Below are 19,522 nucleotides of genomic sequence, written 5' to 3' on the forward strand. Positions count from 1 at the left end.
TTCCGCCTCATCACTATGACAACAATCTACATTGAGTTTTGCAAAGGGAAGCAGGTCATGATGACCATTTGGTAATTGTGGTGGACAGGAAATATCTAGTTTTGCTATAACAGAGGCTGGAAGGCACTGCGTTTTCAGATGCTCTGGGGAACATCTCACTTTGTTTCATTCGAACAAATAAAGTTAACTCTTTGACACCTTTCATGACTCCGCTATCATGTTATGTTTATTCTTATTCGCGAAGCGGAGTCATGGCATAACCTTAGGGTTTTGTGTGAGAAAGACATGGCTTTGCTTATACATTGGCTGTCATGCACTTTCTCATGTCTCATCAGTGTTTCCCGCTATCTCGTTTCCTTGTTACCTTCCCATTAGTGTTTAATTCCCAGCACCTGTTCCTTGTTAAATAACCTTTGTCTGTCTCCCCTTTAAAACACTCTCATGTTCATTGTCGTGTGCGCGTTCATTGTGATAAGTCCCAGTGAATGTTGTGAAAGTTCCTGTGTATGTTCCTGAATATTTGATGTTCTTGTATAGCTGTTTTTGTTTCTGTTTGTACCTTGCTGTGTCTTCCAAGTTCCTGTTACCCCCCGTGTCTAGTAAGTGTAGCTTGGTGTTTGTATTAAGTGTTTGTTTTCTTTGTTTAGTTAGTCCCTGTCTTCATTTTAGTTAATAGTTTATCCTGTTTTGTCTTTTTGTAGTGTCTTTTTTATAATAAATATCTGTTTACCCCATACCATCATCTCGACTTGTCTGCCTGCAGATGGGTTCTCCTGCCATGTCTTCCCAGACAAACCATGACAGAATGAACGCGCCAAACCGAACCCAGCAGGCAGCAGCCAGGGACACTAGCCGTTCTGGCCAGGGGAGTGAGACTGTGGATGATTATGTGGAGAGGTTCCTCGACATTGCTGAGCAAGGCGTCTTCGGGGAGGAGGAACTGGCGGTGCTGTTTAACACTGGTCTCAGAGACCCACTCTCTGGGGCGGAGATGAGGGCGATGGAGCCGTTGGACTTTGATAGCGTGTGGCTAACCGCTGCGGCAAGATCGGAGTCCACGACTTCATCAAACTCAAGATACTTGTCTCCGCTGGTCACGATACCTGAGATTGGTCCTCTACAGATAGGGGTTGTGGGCTCCGCCACACACCTCCCCTCAGCCTCTGCAGCCTCACCACAAACACCCAGTCTCACTGGCAAGCAGGGAAGACGGGAATCCTGGGGGTCCTCTTCCGGGGCCTCCAACCCAGAACCAAACGCGCCCTTCACCTCATTCCTCCAGCCGACCACCAGACGGGTGGGTCGGCTAAGGAAGAAGAGGCAACGGAGTGCAGTTCCTGTGGTTCCGAGCCCAGCCGCCAGAGAGCGCAGCCCAGCCGCCAGAGAGCGCAGCCCAGCCGCCAGAGAGCGCTGCCCAGCCGGCCTTCCAGTCCATGTGTCAGCCTGCAATCCAGCCGGCCTTCCAATCAATGTGTCATCCGGCAATCCAGCTGGCCTTCCAATCCATGTCCAGTCCGGGGATCCAGCCGGCCTTCCAATCCATGTCCAGTCCGGCGATCCAGCCGGCCTTCCAATCCATGTTCAGTCCGGCGATCCAGCCGGCCTTCCAGCCATGTTCCAGCCGGGGTCCGCTCCGGCATTCCAGCCGGGGTCCGTTCGGGCATTCCAGCCGGGATCTAGCCCAGCAGTCTTACCGGGGACAAGGACAGTTCCCCCCAGGAGTTCCCCAGTCAAGCCCCCTGGGGCTCCACGATCTTGCGCGCCCCCACGGGCTAAGACTTCACCACCCAGCCCCACCCCTTGTGGATATCCCCATGTTCTCTTGTTTGACCCCACCCCCCTCCATTGTTTGTTATTTTTTACTGTCCAACCCGAACCCGTTTGTTGTTATTTCTTGTATGCCCCTTGTTTGTTTACTTTGTCTGTCTGGTTCTTGTCTGTGACCCAGTCTGTCATGTCTTGTTAGTGTACCCCTTGATGAACACCTGGAGGTGTTCATTTAAGGGGAGGTTTATGTCATGATTCCGCTATCATGTCAGGTTTATTCTTGTTCTTGCAGCGGAGTCATGGCATAGCCTTTGGGTTTTGTGTGAGAAAGACATGGCTTTCCTTATATTGGCTTGTCATGGGCTTTCACGTGTCTCATCTGTGTTTCCCGCCCTTTTCGTCTCGTTAGCTTTCCCTTAGTGTTTGATCTTTGTCAACTGGTCCCTATTAATTATCCTGTGTCTGTTCCCTTTAAAACCCCCTCATGTTCATTGTCCTGTGTCATTGTGATTAGTCCCTGTGAATGTTGTGAAAGTCTCTGTATATTATTGGATGTTCTTGAATAAGCCGTTTCTGTTTGTACCTTGCTGTGCCTTCCGAGTTCCTGTTACCCCCGTGTCTAGTAAGTGTAGTTTAGTGTTTGTATTAAGTGTTTGTTTTCTTAGTTCAGTTAGTCCGTGTCCTTGTTTTAAATAGTTAAATCAAATAAAATTTCCTTAATCACAACTAATAACCTCTACCTATTTTTCATAACCATCTACTCAGTAACTTTAAATCAAAGTTACTGAGTGCAGCTGTGACATGTCAAAGGGGACCTGGCCCTACCGACTGAGACGAGTTTCTCCCAAAGTTTTTTCTCCTTTTATTTATCATTGGAATTTTTTCTTGTGTATTTCTTGTGTAATTATAACTTGTATAATTACAAGTTGGCCATTTATTTATCGACCAATCGTTCAAAAGATCCTTTTTGCTAGCGAGTGCACTGAATTTGTCTGAAAGAAGTAAAATGTTGGCATCTCTTTGATGTTCAGAAACTTTAACCTTTTGAAATTCTTCAACTGTGCTAATCACAAGGGAATTCAGATAACATAAAAAGTGGGACACTGCTTCAGCAGGTAACACCTTATGAAGATATTTGTAGAATCCAAACTCTAGAGAGTCAGCTCAGGGTAAAATAGGATTTCCTCATAGTATGCAGTATTGCGTAATGCCTTAAAGGATATACAGCGTAGAAGGTCCTTAATATACTGTACATGAAGCTGAACTGTAGCAATTTATTGAATTCTTATGAATCAAATGCAATACGTTTTTATTTAAACAGATGTTATAAATATTAGTAGATATAAATTGATTTGTCATTTTTGTGGATTACACATTAATTTCAGGACACATTGATTATTTGTAGAGAAATTATTTTATTGAAAAACTAATACCAGGAATCCATGATACGCCTCATGCTCATGAATCTCATGCCACCCATATTACTGAAGTTCCTGTACTCTCCAGGCCTTTGTTTGTTATTTTTTACTGTCCAACCCGAACCCGTTTGTTGTTATTTCTTGTATGCCCCTTGTTTGTTTACTTTGTCTGTCTGGTTCTTGTCTGTGACCCAGTCTGTCATGTCTTGTTAGTGTACCCCTTGATGAACACCTGGAGGTGTTCATTTAAGGGGAGGTTTATGTCATGATTCCGCTATCATGTCAGGTTTATTCTTGTTCTTGCAGCGGAGTCATGGCATAGCCTTTGGGTTTTGTGTGAGAAAGACATGGCTTTCCTTATATTGGCTTGTCATGGGCTTTCACGTGTCTCATCTGTGTTTCCCGCCCTTTTCGTCTCGTTAGCTTTCCCTTAGTGTTTGATCTTTGTCAACTGGTCCCTATTAATTATCCTGTGTCTGTTCCCTTTAAAACCCCCTCATGTTCATTGTCCTGTGTCATTGTGATTAGTCCCTGTGAATGTTGTGAAAGTCTCTGTATATTATTGGATGTTCTTGAATAAGCCGTTTCTGTTTGTACCTTGCTGTGCCTTCCGAGTTCCTGTTACCCCCGTGTCTAGTAAGTGTAGTTTAGTGTTTGTATTAAGTGTTTGTTTTCTTAGTTCAGTTAGTCCGTGTCCTTGTTTTAAATAGTTAAATCAAATAAAATTTCCTTAATCACAACTAATAACCTCTACCTATTTTTCATAACCATCTACTCAGTAACTTTAAATCAAAGTTACTGAGTGCAGCTGTGACATGTCAAAGGGGACCTGGCCCTACCGACTGAGACGAGTTTCTCCCAAAGTTTTTTCTCCTTTTATTTATCATTGGAATTTTTTCTTGTGTATTTCTTGTGTAATTATAACTTGTATAATTACAAGTTGGCCATTTATTTATCGACCAATCGTTCAAAAGATCCTTTTTGCTAGCGAGTGCACTGAATTTGTCTGAAAGAAGTAAAATGTTGGCATCTCTTTGATGTTCAGAAACTTTAACCTTTTGAAATTCTTCAACTGTGCTAATCACAAGGGAATTCAGATAACATAAAAAGTGGGACACTGCTTCAGCAGGTAACACCTTATGAAGATATTTGTAGAATCCAAACTCTAGAGAGTCAGCTCAGGGTAAAATAGGATTTCCTCATAGTATGCAGTATTGCGTAATGCCTTAAAGGATAGACAGCGTAGAAGGTCCTTAATATACTGTACATGAAGCTGAACTGTAGCAATTTATTGAATTCTTATGAATCAAATGCAATACGTTTTTATTTAAACAGATGTTATAAATATTAGTAGATATAAATTGATTTGTCATTTTTGTGGATTACACATTAATTTCAGGACACATTGATTATTTGTAGAGAAATTATTTTATTGAAAAACTAATACCAGGAATCCATGATACGCCTCATGCTCATGAATCTCATGCCACCCATATTACTGAAGTTCCTGTACTCTCCAGGCCTGAAGTATGACATTTTTCCTCTGTAGTGGGGCTGCTCATACATGAGCCAGTGACCGTCCATCACATGACAGGACTGACAGTGAGACATGCGGTAGCGGTCCATGCAGGAGTCACAGTCATCCATCAGCTCGTACATCTGACCGCCAAAGTTCTCTCTCTCATAGATCTTCATTCTGTAGGATCCCTTGTGCTGTATTAAAAGAGGACTCCATTAAATTTTTAAAATATATCAGGTAAATTGTTTATCCAAACTTTTTCCTATTTCTCCAAAGTGTTTTTTTAAGGATGGAACTTACCATGGGGACCGTACGGCAAGATCTGATGCAGTTGCTCATTCCAAACATAGACATGTAGTCAGCGTACTCGCCCCTCTTAAAGAAATACTGGTTTCCCATGTAGTTGGGATTATCGTACATCATCCAGCATCCACTCTCAACTCTACAGGAGTGACAGCGGCTCAGATAGGAGGACATGTCAGAAAAGTCACCCATACACTCATATGAGCGACCCTGGAAGTTCCTGTCCTCGTAGAAGATGACCTGTAAATGTAAAATGTTTGTTGTTTAATCTAAAATGTATGAAAATAAAAGTAATGTATAAGAAATGTATTGGAAATGTGTTTTTTGTGGTTTACCCTGCCCATGGTTATGGTTGAACTATTCAGTTTCCAGTAGTGCCACAAAAGAGAAGCTGAACCTGATTTTGATTGTTGGCTCGCAGTCACCTGTGCTTATATACATGACCATAGCTTAACAGTACACTGCATCTATTGTTTGTTAATTCCTGACTATGCAGGTTGAAACACAGGCAATGTATCTAAAGCATAGTTTGTAGATATGTGACCTCACATGTGTCAGGACTCTAGAATTTCTGTTTCTATCTATTTTAAAATGAAAGGGGTGGAATCCGTTCAGGGTTTATGACTAGTCCTAGGCTAAACATTTTTTAGAGCTGTATAAACTGAAAACACCTTGCAATGACACATCCAGCAGTGTCATTGTTTTGTCTCAAAATGCACACAAGTAATGCTTTTTGTAAGGGATATTTGTAAAAACTAGTTAAATGTCTTAATTTAACTAAGGCCTAGTCCTGGCTTCATCTAACCCCTTAGAGTAAAGACATTAACAGGGATCCCTGTCTAGGAAAACGTGTATGCCTAAATTGAAAGAGAATTACATCACTAGCATTTGTCATTAAGAACAGATTCAATATTTTCATTTCTTAAAAAAAAACTAAATGTATTAATGATTTTAACCTTAGGAGACCACAATTTTCTTGGGTGCAACCAAACTAAAACATTAATGCAGACATACTAATTAGTTATTCTTTAGATATAAGGTGCTTAAAAAATAAACATGTGTAACAATGTCAGACTGATGAATGGACGATGTCACACGGAACTTGGGAAAGGTGAAAGCTTTAATAATAAAATGTGGAATCAGGAACAAAACGGTAATCCAAAACATCCAAGGGAACAAACAAAGTCATCAAAATAACATCCACAGAACAAACAGGGTAACCCAAGTGACTGTTTGTAAATTGTAAATCATCATCAAAAAAGCCTACAGTACTTCATTCCTGAACCGGCATACCCACGGCGAAAGGCGCAAGCCAGGACCGGAGCGATGACCTCTCCCCCATTGCTGCCTCCAGTCTTCGAGATCCCGACCAGGAACCGCTTTTATTTCCGTTTAATCAATGGTTAATGTCATGGTGTATTGAACATATTGAATTGAACTGCTCTTTTCTTCCCCTACAACTATTGTGTAATATCTGAGTGATATTGGGCCCAAACAAGACATATTTATATATATTTTACATACACTGGACATTGGTCTTCACCACAGTTATTATATACCTAAGAAATACCTATTTAGATATATTTTACATGCACTGGGCACTGGTCTTCAGCACACAGTTACAATGTCCCCGAGAAATACCTAAACAGTATTAAGAAGACATATCCCTGCCCCAGTCATACCTGAGGACCAAATTTGGGCATGTTCCGCCTCATCACTATGACAACAATCTACATTGAGTTTTGCAAAGGGAAGCAGGTCATGATGACCATTTGGTAATTGTGGTGGACAGGAAATATCTAGTTTTGCTATAACAGAGGCTGGAAGGCACTGCGTTTTCAGATGCTCTGGGGAACATCTCACTTTGTTTCATTCGAACAAATAAAGTTAACTCTTTGACACCTTTCATGACTCCGCTATCATGTTATGTTTATTCTTATTCGCGAAGCGGAGTCATGGCATAACCTTAGGGTTTTGTGTGAGAAAGACATGGCTTTGCTTATACATTGGCTGTCATGCACTTTCTCATGTCTCATCAGTGTTTCCCGCTATCTCGTTTCCTTGTTACCTTCCCATTAGTGTTTAATTCCCAGCACCTGTTCCTTGTTAAATAACCTTTGTCTGTCTCCCCTTTAAAACACTCTCATGTTCATTGTCGTGTGCGCGTTCATTGTGATAAGTCCCAGTGAATGTTGTGAAAGTTCCTGTGTATGTTCCTGAATATTTGATGTTCTTGTATAGCTGTTTTTGTTTCTGTTTGTACCTTGCTGTGTCTTCCAAGTTCCTGTTACCCCCCGTGTCTAGTAAGTGTAGCTTGGTGTTTGTATTAAGTGTTTGTTTTCTTTGTTTAGTTAGTCCCTGTCTTCATTTTAGTTAATAGTTTATCCTGTTTTGTTTTCCCCCTTCTGGGTTTTGTTTTGCCTTTTTGTAGTGTCTTTTTTATAATAAATATCTGTTTACCCCATACCATCATCTCGACTTGTCTGCCTGCAGATGGGTTCTCCTGCCATGTCTTCCCAGACAAACCATGACAGAATGAACGCGCCAAACCGAACCCAGCAGGCAGCAGCCAGGGACACTAGCCGTTCTGGCCAGGGGAGTGAGACTGTGGATGATTATGTGGAGAGGTTCCTCGACATTGCTGAGCAAGGCGTCTTCGGGGAGGAGGAACTGGCGGTGCTGTTTAACACTGGTCTCAGAGACCCACTCTCTGGGGCGGAGATGAGGGCGATGGAGCCGTTGGACTTTGATAGCGTGTGGCTAACCGCTGCGGCAAGATCGGAGTCCACGACTTCATCAAACTCAAGATACTTGTCTCCGCTGGTCACGATACCTGAGATTGGTCCTCTACAGATAGGGGTTGTGGGCTCCGCCACACACCTCCCCTCAGCCTCTGCAGCCTCACCACAAACACCCAGTCTCACTGGCAAGCAGGGAAGACGGGAATCCTGGGGGTCCTCTTCCGGGGCCTCCAACCCAGAACCAAACGCGCCCTTCACCTCATTCCTCCAGCCGACCACCAGACGGGTGGGTCGGCTAAGGAAGAAGAGGCAACGGAGTGCAGTTCCTGTGGTTCCGAGCCCAGCCGCCAGAGAGCGCAGCCCAGCCGCCAGAGAGCGCTGCCCAGCCGGCCTTCCAGTCCATGTGTCAGCCTGCAATCCAGCCGGCCTTCCAATCAATGTGTCATCCGGCAATCCAGCTGGCCTTCCAATCCATGTCCAGTCCGGGGATCCAGCTGGTCTTCCAATCCATGTCCAGTCCGGCGATCCAGCCGGCCTTCCAATCCATGTTCAGTCCGGCGATCCAGCCGGCCTTCCAGCCATGTTCCAGCCGGGGTCCGCTCCGGCATTCCAGCCGGGGTCCGTTCGGGCATTCCAGCCGGGATCTAGCCCAGCAGTCTTACCGGGGACAAGGACAGTTCCCCCCAGGAGTTCCCCAGTCAAGCCCCCTGGGGCTCCACGATCTTGCGCGCCCCCACGGGCTAAGACTTCACCACCCAGCCCCACCCCTTGTGGATTCCCCATGTTCTCTTGTTTGACCCCACCCCCCCCTCCATTGTTTGTTATTTTTTACTGTCCAACCCGAACCCGTTTGTTGTTATTTCTTGTATGCCCCTTGTTTGTTTACTTTGTCTGTCTGGTTCTTGTCTGTGACCCAGTCTGTCATGTCTTGTTAGTGTACCCCTTGATGAACACCTGGAGGTGTTCATTTAAGGGGAGGTTTATGTCATGATTCCGCTATCATGTCAGGTTTATTCTTGTTCTTGCAGCGGAGTCATGGCATAGCCTTTGGGTTTTGTGTGAGAAAGACATGGCTTTCCTTATATTGGCTTGTCATGGGCTTTCACGTGTCTCATCTGTGTTTCCCGCCCTTTTCGTCTCGTTAGCTTTCCCTTAGTGTTTGATCTTTGTCAACTGGTCCCTATTAATTATCCTGTGTCTGTTCCCTTTAAAACCCCCTCATGTTCATTGTCCTGTGTCATTGTGATTAGTCCCTGTGAATGTTGTGAAAGTCTCTGTATATTATTGGATGTTCTTGAATAAGCCGTTTCTGTTTGTACCTTGCTGGGCCTTCCGAGTTCCTGTTACCCCCGTGTCTAGTAAGTGTAGTTTAGTGTTTGTATTAAGTGTTTGTTTTCTTTGTTCAGTTAGTCCGTGTCCTTGTTTTAAATAGTTAAATCAAATAAAATTTCCTTAATCACAACTAATAACCTCTACCTATTTTTCATAACCATCTACTCAGTAACTTTAAATCAAAGTTACTGAGTGCAGCTGTGACATGTCAAAGGGGACCTGGCCCTACCGACTGAGACGAGTTTCTCCCAAAGTTTTTTCTCCTTTTATTTATCATTGGAATTTTTTCTTGTGTATTTCTTGTGTAATTATAACTTGTATAATTACAAGTTGGCCATTTATTTATCGACCAATCGTTCAAAAGATCCTTTTTGCTAGCGAGTGCACTGAATTTGTCTGAAAGAAGTAAAATGTTGGCATCTCTTTGATGTTCAGAAACTTTAACCTTTTGAAATTCTTCAACTGTGCTAATCACAAGGGAATTCAGATAACATAAAAAGTGGGACACTGCTTCAGCAGGTAACACCTTATGAAGATATTTGTAGAATCCAAACTCTAGAGAGTCAGCTCAGGGTAAAATAGGATTTCCTCATAGTATGCAGTATTGCGTAATGCCTTAAAGGATAGACAGCGTAGAAGGTCCTTAATATACTGTACATGAAGCTGAACTGTAGCAATTTATTGAATTCTTATGAATCAAATGCAATACGTTTTTATTTAAACAGATGTTATAAATATTAGTAGATATAAATTGATTTGTCATTTTTGTGGATTACACATTAATTTCAGGACACATTGATTATTTGTAGAGAAATTATTTTATTGAAAAACTAATACCAGGAATCCATGATACGCCTCATGCTCATGAATCTAATGCCACCCATATTACTGAAGTTCCTGTACTCTCCAGGCCTGAAGTATGACATTTTTCCTCTGTAGTGGGGCTGCTCATACATGAGCCAGTGACCGTCCATCACATGACAGGACTGGCAGTGAGACATGCGGTAGCGGTCCATGCAGGAGTCACAGTCATCCATCAGCTCGTACATCTGACCGCCAAAGTTCTCTCTCTCATAGATCTTCATTCTGTAGGATCCCTTGTGCTGTATTAAAAGAGGACTCCATTAAATTTTTAAAATATATCAGGTAAATTGTTTATCCAAACTTTTTCCTATTTCTCCAAAGTGTTTTTTTAAGGATGGAACTTACCATGGGGACCGTACGGCAAGATCTGATGCAGTTGCTCATTCCAAACATAGACATGTAGTCAGCGTACTCGCCCCTCTTAAAGAAATACTGGTTTCCCATGTAGTTGGGATTATCGTACATCATCCAGCATCCCCTCTCAACTCTACAGGAGTGACAGCGGCTCAGATAGGAGGACATGTCAGAACAGTCACCCATGCACTCATAAGAGCGACCCTGGAAGTTCCTGTCCTCATAGAAGGTGACCTAAAATTGATAGTTAAGTTCTTGGTGAATAAAGTGATATATGCCAAATCCAAGTGTAAAATTGTTGGGAATCACGTTTACCTTCATGTTTGTGTTGGTTGATCTTCCGTAGTTCCACAAAGGAGAAGCTGAAGCTGATTCTGGTTGTTGGCTACCAACTGTCACTCGTACTTTTATACTAGACCAAGACTAAAGACTACACAGCCTCTATTGTTATTCAGTTCCTGACAGTGCATGTTCGAATAGAGGCCATCATAGAACTAACATTCTTTTGTAATTTTCCTGTCAATTGTGATTCAGAAAACCTTTGACCATTGTTTTGTTGGAATATTTTACAGATTTGTATTTCCCATTCTTTTAATGAAAAAATGAAGACAATTTTGCTTGCTTTCAATGAAAATGATTAAATTGACTTTGTAATGTTTATTTTATTACTCTCATTCTATAACATAATCTTAAATTTGTATGAAATACCTATGTAAAATGTATAGGATAAAGCAATGTAAGTCGCTTTAGATAAAAGCTAAATGTAAATGTATATGTATGATTTTTTATGGATTTAGAAATTGAGTTTATATAGTTCATGGAAGTAGTTTCTAGGACTCAGGGGCAGCCATTAAGCACTTATATACATACGGTGCATTAATATCTTTTTGGTCAGGCATTAAGATTAGAAGATGGACATCATCATGCATTATTGAGCCACAGATGTTTCCTTGGACCACTATCATTGACATCGTCCGACCCAGGGCACTTGCCACGACACGAGTGTCAAAAAGCTTACATGCCCTGGAAAGGAGACTTGGTCGACCACGGCTGCTAGTCCACCTGGGGGATCGACATATCCCTTAGCTGCAGCACCGTCCAGGGAATTAACAGCTCCCTGTGCCATTCAGATAGGAATATGCCACAAATGATGCTCGCTGAAGCGGTCAACCTCGCCGAAGCAGCAGCAGTCGCGCTCAGGAAACAGACAGGGATGCGGCAACATTCTGGAGAACGTAGCCGACTGTGACCGCAACACCTGACCGACAAGCCGTGCCCCTGCATGCTGGAACCCCAACGTGCAGTACAGGTGTCGTGCCCGTCAGACTCGAGGATGAGTCTATCATGCCCAAGAACACAGCTGTAAGATATGCCCGAAGAAAGTGCAAACTGTGAGAGGAAAAGTTGCTCTTTTAGAAATATCTGCAGCTCGCTGCCGAGAGGACCAGGGGAAGTCGGCTCTCCGCAGGGGAAGTCCGCCGTCGGCTGGGAAAGTCCGCTCTCCGAAGGGGAATCTGCAATCCGAATGGAGAAGTCCGCTGCTCTGCGTCGTAAGATTCAAGCAGTCGAAGATTCTCAAAGAAATAATTGCAGCAACATATGCCGCACAGGTTCCGAAGAACAACGGACGATTGAATGACCGCCGCCATCTTCCTTTTATACTTCCTTTTATATATTGTATGAACAGGGCGGAGACTGGCGTGCTTGTGCCATTCACCAAGCCCATTGCCATTTTAAATTGATCTCGGAGGTGATAGGTTCTCAAGATCAAACCCCAGTATGTCTCTCAACACAACATCGAGAGACTGACTGAAGGGGAACTGTGTTTATGTGTAAGTATAGATGTCAAAAGTGTGGTTTGTATGTGTGTACTGAAAATTGTGTGATTGCTGTGTCTCTGTAAATAATAAGTACTTTTTGTAGTTGATATAAAAGCTTGATTTTGATGTAGACATTTAGAAGCCCCTCAGCATAATTATCACCATAAAGGCATAAAAGATGTTGCATTATGTAAACAAACTAGGTTAAAACTCTCAAAATGAATGAATTCCGCTAGTTGTGATCTATTTAGAAACTTGTAAAATCATTAAAGTTAGTAAAAGTCGAAAAAAATTATAACAATTTTATGAGATCTGATTATTTTGGAAAATCTGACACTGCTTACAAAAATCATGTTGTTGTTAATTATGACAACATATCCAAGAATGTAATAATAAAAATAAAAAAATATCTTATTCGCATCTAGTATATGAAAATGTATTCATTTTTTTCATGGAAAACCACGTAAACAAACTGGTATTTAAAGGGATAACCTCTTTAAATTACTGAGATCCTCGATAGGCCAACATGATATAACAGAAAAAAAAGACTTTCATTCTCCATGCTCATGTGGTTAACCAAAATTCGCATAGGCTACACAAGTCATGTAACATAAGATGGCATATGTCTATTGTAGCTTTCCACAGAGATGATTTTGTTTTGACAGTTGGGGGACTAAGAAAAGCAATGAAAGCATTTTTTCCTCTTACGACGTGAGACCGCTACACACTCTCTCTCCACACTGGGAGCTTTGACTGCGCGATGAATGGGTACAAATGCCACCTGATTGTGACTGTAGTAATACTCTTTCTTTAAAAGGGGCGAGTATGCTGACTACTTGTCTATGTTTGGAGTGAACAACTGCCTCAGATCTTGTCGTATGATCCCTATGGTCAGTTCAAAATGTGTGTTTTCTTCATGCATTTGTATGTTATCAGGACCTGTTAAATGTAACTGACTTCTTTTAAATACAGCACTGGGGATCCTGCAGAATGAGGATGAGAGGGAGAATTTTGGAGGAGAGATGTATGATCTGATAGATGACTATGACAACATCATGGACCACTACCGCATGTCTCACTGTCAGTCCTGTCATGTGATGGACGGTCAGTGGCTCATGTATGAGCAGCCCCACTACAGAGGCAGAATGTCGTACTTCAAGCCTGGAGAGTACAGGAGCTTCTGAGAAATGGGAATGAGATTCATGAGCATGAGGTGTTTTATGGATTTCTGTTCCAATGTCTCAATAAAATTTGTCTTAATTCATTCCTGAGTCGTCTTACCAAAATGTGAACGTGTGGAGGCTCAATTAATTTTAATTTGTTTCTCTTTGTTTTTTATTTAAATGAAAAATATGACTATATATTAATACAACTCCCCGCATTTCTCCCCCATCACCATATTCTTTAAGCAGCACAACAATAAACTTGTATGCACTACTCACACTGCTATCAGTTAAGTTTTGTGTATTAGTTTTATCACATCGTTACAAGTTCTATAGGATGAAAGTCAGACGGATGGAATATTTTGCGTTTTGGGCAAGAACGAAACGCATTGTCAGACAGCACCAGCATCACTTGTGCCGTGTTCTTTGTGATGAATTTCCGTGATTCGCATATTTATGGTGTTGTACTGACTGTGAAATACTGGTTTCCCATATAGTTAGATTGGCCGTACATCATCCAGCACTCTCTCTCAACTCTACAGGAGTGACAGCGGTTCAGGCAAGAGGATATGTCAGCACAGTCACTCATGCTTTCGTAAGAGTGACCCTGGAAGTTCCTCTCCTCATAGAAAGTGACCTGATTTTCTTTAATTGAAAAAAAATTAGCCGCTTAACCTCTAAATGCAGGCCAATTGGTTACCAGGTTCATGTTAGCTACATAGTCAATCTCAAGTTAATTACACCATTCTTGAATGAGGAATAGGTTGCATCACCTTCTTTGCCCATGATTTCAGTTGTGTAAGTCGCACCTCAGGACCGAGCGGATGCCACTGCAACTCTCACTCGCTCTGATCAGCTCTTCGTCACTTTGCTCCATATACTGATACTTTATTTTATACTCACTTTAAAGTCTAACTTATTTCTATTATTATGTCTACAACTATTTCATCTTAACGGCAGCTCATAAATTGACTGTTTTTAAAGCTATACAAAGACAGTAAAGGAATATGCCATTGTGTGGTGTATTCTTGCATACAGTGACATCTTTGCTTAAAGGCCAACTACAAATAAGCTTCTTATCTCATAAAGTTGGTCAAGAATTACAGAATATAAAACGACCAGGAATCAGCCATGGCCTGTAGTTCAGCTTGCAATCACTAGCAAGAAATAACAACAATTTCCCTGGAATGGAATCCAAGAAGTTTTCCTTTTAATAATGTGTGAAAGCATAACAGACTGTGTAAAAGTACATGATGAATTAAAAAAGATTAAATAACAAAAAATTGTGATAAACAAGTGAAAGAAAGAAAAATAAACAGTTAATTCTTGAATAAGAGATTTCAAGGACTGTTTACACTAAATTGCTTTTGCTAAATTTGCTATTTATTTTCTTACAAACATTTTAGAGTTCTCAGGCAATGTATGAGGCTGGAAAGTCGTAAACTTTAATTTGAATTTCAACACCAGATACAGTCAAAATAAAAATAATGGAGCCTGCTGCTGCATATTTTTTTATCCAATAAAACAGAATCATGGACTAGAGGTAAATGAATACTGACAAACGTACTGATATTATGCATATTTCATATCTCAAAGCATCCATTGTTACCTAAATGCACACATGCAGAGATTTAATGATTTCTTTCAACAAATGAAGTGTCTTTTTTTTAACAGGACTCCATAATGCGTCTGATTGAAGTAATTTCCAGTGGCCCCACACCCATATCCCCAAAGCTATTGTACTCCCCTGGCCTGAGGTATATCATTCTGCCTTCAAAATGTGGCAGTTCATACATAAGCCAGTGCCCGTGTGTGACATCGCAGGACTGGCATCCGGACATGCTGAAGCGTTCCTGGATGGATTCACAGTCATCCATCAGCTCGTACTTCTGTCCAACAAAATTCTCCTTTTCAAATATTCTCAGTCGGAATGTTCCTTTATGCTGAAAGGCAAATTAAAAGTCATATTAACATTTTACTTATTTCACCATCATTTTCAACAGAATGAAAAATGTCAGCGTCTGGAATTACCATTGTAATCATTTTGCAGGAACTGATGCAGTCACTTATGTCAGCACTCATGATCTGCTTGTTATCGGGATACTGTCCTCTTCTGACCAGCATTTGTTGACCCATGAAGTTTGAGTGCTCATAAACCATAAAACAGCCGCTTTCCACCCTACAGGAGCAACAGTGGCTCAGATATGAGGTCACCTCAGGGCAGTCACCAGTGATCTCATGGCTACGACCCTGGAAGTTTCTTTCCTCATAGAATATTATCTGAAAAGCAGCAAATTATATAATGTTGTGTGCAATATAGAACATGTTTCAATCTTTTATATTTGCTTTGAGATCTAGTTTAAGTAACATCTGTTAATCGGTTCAAAATAAAAATGTGTTTTTACTTATCCATTTAGGACTAGCATCTATGTTCTTGAGCATGCCGTTGATATATCTTACCTTTCCCATGATTTAGCTTATTTATATAGTGCCAGTGTTTAACAAGCATACAACATCAGCATGTGTTGCTTTTATACTGCACTTGATTCCTAAAAAAATCTATGGGCCATTGTTTGAAGCTCTTACTCAGCGATCCTGTTTTTTCTGAACCAGGTCACAGGTGATTACCAGAATGGTTTGCACCTGGATCTCTGCCAGATGTGACTTTTCTCGATTGTAGGTCATCATGTGGACATCTCCATCGCTATCTTGAGTAAATTGTTCATCACTATATAAATGTGAAACATAGAGACATGCTTATTTTCAGGACAACAAGTATGGTCAACAAAGGATTAATCTGATTCTATGTTTATGTTGAGGGTTTATCATGATCAAACTCTTTCAGGTCTTTTGAGACAGTAAACGTAACCGTAGAACTGTCATGGAGAGAATGCCACATGGTCTTCAAAATTTGTGTTACATTATATTGTAACAATCCGATTTATTTTGTAAATAAAATAAATCTATATGTAAGATAACTGGCATCTGTAAAATATATTATTATATAGTAATATATCCGTTTTATTTGTTTTATGCTGTTCTGGTTATGAAATGTTGATCAGTTGAGTCACAGAATATTGTGATACATATATGTAATATATTGTTTTTGTTGAGGAAAGTTTGTGACCTCTCTGTTGTGTTACTGCTTGTAATACTGTATGACCATAATGTAAGTTATTGTGCATGAATAGAACTCAGTATGACTCCAAAAAGTTTTTTAAAGTATGTTAATGATAATGCATTTGTTAATATTCCATTTAGGCAATACAAATAAACAATTATTTCATAAAAAATAATTATAAATTGAAACTACATTTGGAAACATCCAGGCTCTGTATGATACTGATGATATACCTCTTTAAAATACTGATATTATATATTTGACAGTTCTAAATCATGATGGTGTTTGAAATGAAGCCAAATGAATTCTTGTGATCGTTTTATTTGTAATGCTTTTATTATTATGTTTACACACTGTGACTTTAACACAAGTCCATGATTCTTCTAAAAGAGCTGAATCTTACGTTGCTGTATCCCATATCCCTAAAGCTCCTGTACTCTCCAGGCCGGAAGTAAATCATTCTGCCTCTGTAGTGGGGCTGCTCATACATGAGCCAGTGACCCTCCATCACGTGACTGGATTGGCAGTCGGACATGCGGTAGCGGTCCGTGACGGAGTCGCAGTCATCAGTGAGCTCGTGCATCTGACCTCCAAAGTTCTCCCTCTCGTAGATCTTCATTCTGTAGGGTCCTCTATACTGTAAGATCAAACCCAAACGACCATTCAATACTTTGCTCTCAACATCTTGACTGTTTGAAAGCTTCTTTTTTTATTTAACTAATAAAATAGTTTGTGTACCTGAGGAACCATGCGGCAGGACCTGATGCCGTCAGTAATTCCCATGCGCATATAATCAGCGTACTCGCCTCTCCTCATGAAGAACTGGTTCCCCATGTAGTTGGAACGGTCATAGACCACAAAGCAGCCGCTCTCCACCTTGCAGGAGTTGCAGCGGCTGAGGTAGGTAGACATGTCGGAGCAGTCGCTGTTGCACTCATAAGAGCGACCCTGAAAGTTCTGTCCTCGTAGAAGATGATCTACGAAAAGATACACAAAATAAAAATTGTGAAAGCATTAGGTTTGTTTATTTAAACGTTTGCATGCCGCAAACGGAAAATATAACTATGTACAGCATGTTTAAATGTATAGGAATTACACTATTGATAATTGAATAGCATTTTATGTAGATGTGCATTTTCTGGCAGCTCCTCTCTGTTGGATTAAGCCCACCCGATACATACCTTGCCCATGTTTCTAGTCTTTGTGGGATTCTGTCCAGCTACTATCCGTCTGACCGCCGGCTTTTATACTTTATTGGCTGATAATGGTTTTGTCATTCAAATAGCTGGAACCTGATGAACAAGCAGGTCTGTGATTTCTGTTATATTAAATTGTGCAATCACAGACTACAATGAGAGAGAAACACAGAGAGAGAAAGAGAGAGAGCGAGAGAGGCAGAAAGAGAGAGGGAGAGAGAGAGAGAGAGAGGGAGAGAGGGGGAGAGGCAAGGGAGATCTGGATGGACACAAGTTACCAAGTGTGATTGTTTCACAACAAATCCTTTTGAAGTAATAAAAAACTAATGACAAATTTAAATATATTTTTGAGCTTTGTTATTTGTTTATGACATTGTTAATCAAAATAATTATTTAAAAATGAACATACATGTGGAAATTATGCACAGATTTCTATTACTTTAGAGCTAAGGTTTAGCAACTGTATCGTAATGAATCTCTTGCTGGTGATTGCTGCCAGTAAACAATACAAATTTCAGGTAAATGGTATGTTTCTCACCCTTTAAAAAGTAGACATGTATTCTGACTATTCTGAAACATTTGGAATTTTGGGGGGGGATCTATTGACAGAAATTCCTTAGAATGAGCTATTTCTATCTACATAAACCGCGGGTCCCCTTGCATGGAATTCACCATTTTGTTTCTACATTAGCCCTAAACGGACAAACTGCTCTACAGAGGGTGTTTCGTAAATATGTTATCTTATTTTGGATTATGGTGTTTGCACATGATGTCACAGCACTGCACAAAGTTGAGATGGAGGGCAGCAAGTGTTTTTCTCCTTAGAAAGTCACTATCACAAACAGAAAATGCCTGCATTTTGCGTTGATGTTAAAATTGATCAAATGTAACAACAAGGTGTTTTTATTGTGTAGAAAAAGTTGATGTTCATGAAGGGGGAACATGCGAGTATTAACAGAGAAACGGAGATAAAAGTGGCTAGTAATTCTGAATCTGCGGTCGGGAGGAGTTGAGTCGGGTAACTTTTTAATAACGCTTAACATGGTTTAACGTACATAAACAAGACAAGGTGAGCTCAAATTTCGGTCAAACATTGTCATAAACACTGGCTGCTGAGTCCTTATTAAATGGATAAAGTGATAAATCTTGCGTTAAGTGCTTCTTCCTCATAGAAAACCATTATAAGGAAACAGCTTCACATACCGAAACAAGGACCACGTAAAGCGTAATTTTGATTAAATCTTAATTGTAATATAAACTACCTCTTGTTAAAAGAACAAGCACTTATTCCAGGGATATGATTAGTCTCACATTGAGATTGTTCTTCATCGAAGTTCATAAAGAAACCACATACACTATTAAAAATGAAGGTGCTTAAAAGGTTCTTCACAGCGATGCAATAGAATAACCATTTTTGGTTCCACAAAGAACCATTCAGTAAAAGTTTCCTTAAAGAACCCTCTCTTACGTTTTAGAATTGGAGGTACCTTCTTTCGCCCCAAAGAACCTTTTGTGAAATAAAAGTTCTTCAGATGTTAATGGTTCTTTATGGAACCCAAAGGTTCTTCTTTGGCATCCAAGAACATTTTGAGTCTACCTGGGCTCAAGGCACCGACAAAGTGAGAACATAAAACTTTTCACTTATCATGTTTATGTTTGATATCCGAGATGAACAAATGTATTTAACTTGGTAGTCTGTAATCGTTGTTTCAGTACGTTAAGATGTTTCCTTTTAATGGACTTCTATGGGGAAGAAACGCTTGACACAAGATTTTTCATTTCATCCATTTAATAAAAAGTTGTTATTTTAACAGAAGCTAGTGTTTATTACAAATAAGGGTTATCAGAAATTTGGGCTTCCCTGGTCTTTGTTTAGGTCATTAAACATAGGTCTTTTGAGTTTGTAATAGTGAATTCCTACGGA

At 40.6% G+C, this 19,522-nt stretch overlaps 3 protein-coding genes across 3 annotated transcripts; all 3 read right to left on the minus strand.

Annotated features, from left to right (window-relative positions):
- Positions 1-4,625: 4,625 nt before the first annotated feature.
- LOC130427862 (gamma-crystallin M2-like) lies at positions 4,626-5,351 on the minus strand. The gene is made up of 3 exons (XM_056755580.1): positions 5,343-5,351; positions 5,005-5,247; positions 4,626-4,898 (listed from the first exon to the last, which is right to left on the minus strand). Exons 1-3 carry the CDS (start codon positions 5,349-5,351, stop codon positions 4,626-4,628), a joined length of 525 nt encoding a protein of 174 aa, XP_056611558.1.
- A 4,559-nt stretch (positions 5,352-9,910) lies between these two features.
- LOC130427859 (gamma-crystallin M2-like) lies at positions 9,911-12,030 on the minus strand. The gene is made up of 3 exons (XM_056755576.1): positions 12,016-12,030; positions 10,290-10,532; positions 9,911-10,183 (listed from the first exon to the last, which is right to left on the minus strand). The coding sequence occupies exons 1-3, from the start codon at positions 12,028-12,030 to the stop codon at positions 9,911-9,913; spliced, it is 531 nt and encodes a 176-aa protein (XP_056611554.1).
- Positions 12,031-14,948: 2,918 nt separating this feature from the next.
- On the minus strand, positions 14,949-17,592 carry LOC130427580 (beta/gamma crystallin domain-containing protein 1-like). The gene is given in 7 exon segments (XM_056755124.1): positions 14,949-15,224; positions 15,313-15,576; positions 15,910-16,009; positions 16,771-17,039; positions 17,141-17,361; positions 17,364-17,379; positions 17,584-17,592. Coding segments are annotated over 7 exon segments (1,155 nt in total).
- Between the last annotated feature and the right edge of the window lie 1,930 nt (positions 17,593-19,522).

The sequence above is a fragment of the Triplophysa dalaica genome, chromosome 8 (assembly GCF_015846415.1).
Source record: "Triplophysa dalaica isolate WHDGS20190420 chromosome 8, ASM1584641v1, whole genome shotgun sequence".
Taxonomy (NCBI): domain Eukaryota; kingdom Metazoa; phylum Chordata; class Actinopteri; order Cypriniformes; family Nemacheilidae; genus Triplophysa; species Triplophysa dalaica.

Coding starts and splice junctions, on each gene's coding strand:
- LOC130427862 (XM_056755580.1), bottom strand. Junction 4,899..5,004: donor CTTGCCGTACGGTCCCCATG/GTAAGTTCCATC, acceptor CTTTTAATACAG/CACAAGGGATCCTACAGAAT.
- LOC130427859 (XM_056755576.1), bottom strand. Junction 10,184..10,289: donor CTTGCCGTACGGTCCCCATG/GTAAGTTCCATC, acceptor CTTTTAATACAG/CACAAGGGATCCTACAGAAT.